At 36.5% G+C, this 5,851-nt stretch overlaps 1 protein-coding gene across 1 annotated transcript in view; it reads right to left on the reverse strand.

The window, feature by feature from the left end:
- Positions 1-5,851, reverse strand: part of LOC107744019 (transforming growth factor beta-1-like) — an 18,368-nt gene that overhangs the window by 3,576 nt on the left and 8,941 nt on the right. The window contains exons 4-7 of the mRNA XM_016557475.1: positions 4,469-4,732; positions 2,111-2,197; positions 1,844-1,991; positions 820-970 (exon numbers count right to left, since the gene is read on the reverse strand). Coding sequence (XP_016412961.1) covers positions 820-970; positions 1,844-1,991; positions 2,111-2,197; positions 4,469-4,732 — 650 coding nt within the window. The remainder of the gene's footprint in view (positions 1-819; positions 971-1,843; positions 1,992-2,110; positions 2,198-4,468; positions 4,733-5,851) is intronic.

Here is a 5,851-nt window from a genome sequence, read left to right on the forward strand (position 1 = left end):
AATTTAAAGCTCACATAGGTACACCTCAAAAAGCTAAAAAATAAAGAACATCACTGTTATAATTGAAGATGTAATGACATAAAATGTATGGCCTTTCAGCCCTTGGGGTAACTAGTCATTCAAAACTTGTTTTTGCCAAACTTTTGCACTTCTTCTCTATCCTCCCCAAATTCCCCTCTGGATATTACTGTACCTGTGCATTGAAAATGAATGTACTGCACACAGCCACAGGAATCAATTTTATGTAGATTCCAACTCAAAGAAATCTGTCTTCAGTTTCTTAAGATGGTGTTGTGTATCCTTGCTCTAGACATGACAGGAACCAGCCAGAGCAAGCAAATGGTGCAGGCAGGAAAACTAAGGCCACATTTTCACTGCAGTACTTGATGACCAATTTCACTTTGTGGATTGTATCCAATTTTTTTCTGATGACTAGCTTACATCTTCTTTTAAAAGTGACCCATATCCGATATTTGCATTTGCACTATACACTTGGTGTTTCTGTACGTGATTTTAGGCTAATATTGGCATAAGCCCTTGCACAGGATTCCTTTCAGCTTGTCCAGGTAAATGTAAAGTTCAGTAATAATGCCGTAAGGTAGTTTTAGATGTGCTCTGTGCAAACAAAATAAAAAAATAAATAATAATAATAATAATAATAATTGTGCAGAAAACCTCAAAAAAGTCAAATCCCACTTTGGCCTGGTTATGTTCTGACATACTGCAGCTTTTGCTACACACTCCCTGGTGAAGTACACACTTTTAAAGACATTTGTGTCAGCTTCATTGGTCAATTGGGACAGAGGTGAAACACCCTACCTGAGAGTATTTGTTCTCAGCATTCCAGATGTAGGTACAGGAGCCCATGCAGTAGTTGGCAAAGTATCCCTTGGGCTTGTGAATCCACTTCCAACCCAGATCTTTCCGAAAGTCAATGTAAAGCTTCCGCATACAGCAGGTCTCGGTTTTTCTGCCAGAGAATGTTAGGAAAGAGGGAGTCTAATTATATTATTGTGTGTTCAGTGGTGCCTTCAGTTAGATTTTTATGCCTCGTTATTACATAGAAATAATTGATAGTGGGATATTGAATTATTGAATTACAGTTGCCCTATTCAGGTTTTTTTTCCCTGCTGGAATTTTCATGCATAATTTTATTCCATTATCGACATTTCATTCAGTTGCATGAACAGCAATTCGATCGTCTTTGTCTTTTTTTTTCCTGGTTGTTCGGTGGACTGTGTGGCAGTCCTGTTGAAAAATATCTCAAAATGTCCATCTCGGTGAGTTTTTACTTAAATGCACTCAGTTATGGGTGAATATTAACAGTTGGGAAAATAATCGAATGCTTGTCAGTATTGTCTTAAAGTGTCAGCAGCCTAATAAACCTGCTGCTGTCTCTGTCATTTAATGTTCTTCACTGAATAATTTTAGTAACTTTAATAACAATCATTATATATTTAATGATGTTAAATTACTATTATTTTAGTAGGCTAAATTTATAATATAATTTGTATCTTTTTTTATATTTAATTTGTCATATTGTTTGTAATTTTCTCTTTTTTTTTATCTTGAGTATATTTTGTCTTGACTTTTTATCTAGTGAAACTGCTCGGAAAGAACAGAAAGGGTCGGGGTCATTTTGGGGTTTTTATAAAAATTTTCCTTAGGGGCCCCAGAAGTCTAGAACCAGCACTGCCAATCAGAATCAAGAATTTAACAATGCCACAATATAAAGGACATTCAAATTTGGTCCACATGAGAAGATGATAAGTATTTGTTATATGTACTCCTATACTGTATCTATAAATAAAACAAAAGAGTGGAAGAGAGCAAACAGACTTACTCATCACAAGTTTCATCAGTGCCAACAGCGCGTTTCCTGCGAGCGGATGCAAGGGAGCTGCCATTAGAAGGCAAAGATAAAGCCAGAATATAAGGCTTTGCCATCATCCCTGACAGATCAGCAGTGTCACCTCTCTGCTTGTCTAGTCCTTAAAATACACACACATAGAGTACACAGAGATAAAGATTACATCAAAGATTATATCAGTTTGGATTCTTCAGGCATACATTTCCAGCACTAGGTTTCAGATGATTGAGATTATCATACCTGATATCATGAAGAGGAACTTATCAGTACTCTGCTGGTCTGTCTTACAGCCACAGTATAACCTCAGCTCTAAACTTTCTTCCTCTTCTGTTAAACACACACAAACACACACAAAGTTTATTTGGGTTTTGCAGCACTCTTCTGTATAAGCCATTTAACACATGCACTAACATCAAAGATGGAAATAAATGGGTCCTTAAACATTGGTCACATACTAATCAAGTCTATTCAGAATGAATTATGTAGTTGATTCAGCCAGTTTTTCTTAAGATACCATCATTTATTTAATCTTTCAAATTAAGGAAAGGAAGCTTAGCTTTCCAAATCTTTACTACAATTCTGTGAATAGTGGCCATGGTTAAACCGTGGTATTTCTAGTAAGACTGTAAACACATAAATTCATATCTCTGGATTATAATGGTTAAATTAAATGAACCCTGACTTCTGTTAAACTGTTTGTTTTGTTTTTTTCTGTTTTTGAACTTTTTCACCTTTATTAGACATGACAGTTGGAGAAAAGACAGGAAACGATTAGTCTCAGCCTCAGACGGCAGAGAGCCCACGCTCTGTTAGCTAACCGTCTGATGCATACGGCACACTAAACTGGAGACGCTTTCTCTCAGTCTAAATCTAACTGGCTGACTTTTACAAGATTTCAGGGAGACAAAACTGTGTTTCAGAACAGTCTTCCAAAAGACAAGTAAGCGCTTCAAATGAGAAACTAAAAATAATAAAAAATAATAAAAATCATGTCTTATTGTGTCTTTAACCTTTTAACCATTTTTGAACATAGACGTGAAAATGCATCTGAACTTAAATGGTTGGTAAATTCATGAACGCTTTTGGAATACAGAACTACGGTCTCTTTAGTTTACTGTAAAGAAAATGTACTGTATGTTTTTATTTGATCTAAAATAAATATGAAAAAATATTTTGGAATCTATAATTGTTATCAAATAAAAGCAATAAGTCTTACTAAGTTATGTTCCAAATTTGAAGTTGATATCACAAAAATCGAAAAATAAGATTTTGTTTAGGCGCTATACCAAAAATAGCCACTGGATGACTTCACTGAATTTTTTTAATGCATTTTCCTGTCACAAATGTATACATTTCTGTCACAATATTACTAAAATAAAACAAAATAAAATAAACCAACCAACAAACAAACTGCAAAATATTGGAACCCTGAGATTCAGACCTTTCCAATGATATGTTTTGTTAAGGTTAGACAAAGTTTTGATTATAAAATACTGTAGCAAATTTTGTAATATGACACTTGACACCACCCACTAAAAAGATTTAAAGTACCGTTTCCATGGTAATGCAAAATCCGATTTCAAAATGGTTTTCATAGGATGAATTTTGAGAGTTTAATCTTTCAAATGATTTTTGAAAGATTAAACGTATTACTAAAATATGTGATGCGGAAAAGGCAATAAAAAAGAGAGCCAAGCAGTTAACAGGTTATAAAAGACATTTAAAAGTTTTGTGAAAGGCACTTGTGTGAAAATGGCTGCCCACAAGGTTAAGGCAAACTACAATATTTGTTATGAAAAATAATACTCTGAATAAACATACTGAAATTGCCATAGTTACGGCTCGAGTTTTTCATTTTCCGAATATAAGTGGTGCTTGTTTGTGCAAAAATTCTTTATCATAATTATAGTGTTCTGGAAAAAGCCCACCCTCAAATCATGACATCGTAGATAAGATTGTGCTGTTCCTTCAATAATTTTTATGCGCCAGATCCAAACACTTATAAGTAACAGTACACCTCTCTGAACAGTATCAAGAATTATTCATGTCTGTTGCACAAAGAATGCAAAATGATTTATATGGCAAAGTTTAATACTTAGTGTTACGGATTTATTCAAATCCCTAATCATAAGTATGAGCAATAATAATAATAATAATGCTTTAGCAAACACCACTAATAAAACAGATTTGCTCACTTCCCTAACATATATTTTAGTGCAAGTAACATTTCATCCAAATTATGGTGCTTACTACAGTTATGACTATATTCATAATATAGCAAAGCCTCTTGTTCCTTGTTTATTAAGTATAACATGTACCATCATGATTATTATGCTCCTATGTGTACTGTGGTCTGCAAGTTCTTATTTGTTCTCATTTCAGCACCAATAACAGAATTCTGCATTAATGTCTCGCTGAGGTTCTGTGAGGTTATCACAACATTATATAGACACTGAAGAAAAGGTAGACTGTTTTAACCAAACAGATTATGTGGAACATAATTTAGGAATACATTCTTATGAGCACATCTCAAATACACTCATCAATCGCAATTGGGAAACTACAGCTGGTGTTAGCTGAATGCTGCCATGACCTTACCTGAGCCCTGCAGCCATTCTATCATCGTCTGTTTTACGTCAAACGAGAGCCAGCGATCAGACAAGGCCTTGGAGACAAAGCGGGTGCCCAGATATCGAGCCTGATCGCCCGTTCCACGATACAGCTCCAGCCTCTGCTCCCGGTCCATTGTAGGGTTCTTAATCCGAAGCCGTAACTCGGCTTGAGACAGCAGCCGGTGGTCTGGAATACTCTGCTTCATCTCTGACACGTTAAAAGTCATCTGATGCTTTGTGCCATTCTGAGCTAGAGAGAAAGTGAGAGACAGAAAAGTTCATGCTTATTTTTAAAGCTCGGACAACAGACCACTCTTTTGTCAGATGAGGCATTAAAGCACGGACCAGCTAAGTCCTGGATTTGCCAAAGTTTGCCAAATATTAACCATGTACTATGGTACTATGTAAACTAGGCATCCATAAGCAGAATTGTATGTTCGCCTTTGTTTTGACTTGTTTGTGAATTGATCAGTATTTATTGGATGGATAGAAATTGTGAAATTATTATGAATGGTACCTAGTTTTTCAGATAAACCCGTCCCTAAATGGTGCAAAAATTGAACAGTGATTTGTTGCTTTTCATGTCAGTCAGATGGCGGTTCTTGGCCTTTACAATACAGGCAAGGCAGCATTAGTGTTGTATAGCTAAATGAGACTTATGATGCCCTTGCTTGTATTTTGGCAGTAGCTGTGTAATTTAAAGAGAAAGCCTCATTAACCTGTGTTCAGGGTTGCTATAACTGGTTTTGCTGATATTTAACATGGGGAGGAGGCCAATGGTGTGGGATGAGTTACCTCAGTCTCATTATGTTTAAGACAGCCATCTACTACTGGCTAAATTTCAGCTCTACCGCTACCATTTTTCAACCTGCTGGATAGACTACAACTCTTCTACCACCTAATGCCGGTGTGACGTGTCCCAACCTTCAAGCAAAAGGAGCTGAGACCAGTTGCATAAACATAGGACTGTGTCTTACGAACTAGTGTGACCAACTAGCAGTTAGCCAAGTCCGGGCCGATCATGCAGAAAATCGGCTAATTCCAGTCCCTGGCCGGTCGATCGGTGCATCTACTTTTTGTAACAGACATTAAAAAGTTGCATAAACTGCTAAGACTAGTCTTTCTTCAAGACTGGCCATAACTTTGTAAAAAGGTAGATTGATCTCATTTTAATCTGAAAACTAAGGCTACGTCCACACGAAGCCAGAGCTTTCCCTATCCGATCTTTTTTTTCCCCTCGTCTCAAGAAATATCGGCGTCCACACGAAACCACGAAACCGACACAAAACGATGTAGTATACATGCCAGACCAGCATGTGGCGCTGTAATTCTGCCACAGAGATACACTAAAAACGGAGAAGACTTGGAC

This window comes from Sinocyclocheilus rhinocerous, unplaced genomic scaffold, assembly GCF_001515625.1.
Source record: "Sinocyclocheilus rhinocerous isolate Xijiao unplaced genomic scaffold, SAMN03320098_v1.1 scaffold407, whole genome shotgun sequence".
In the NCBI taxonomy this organism is placed as follows: Eukaryota; Metazoa; Chordata; class Actinopteri; order Cypriniformes; family Cyprinidae; genus Sinocyclocheilus; species Sinocyclocheilus rhinocerous.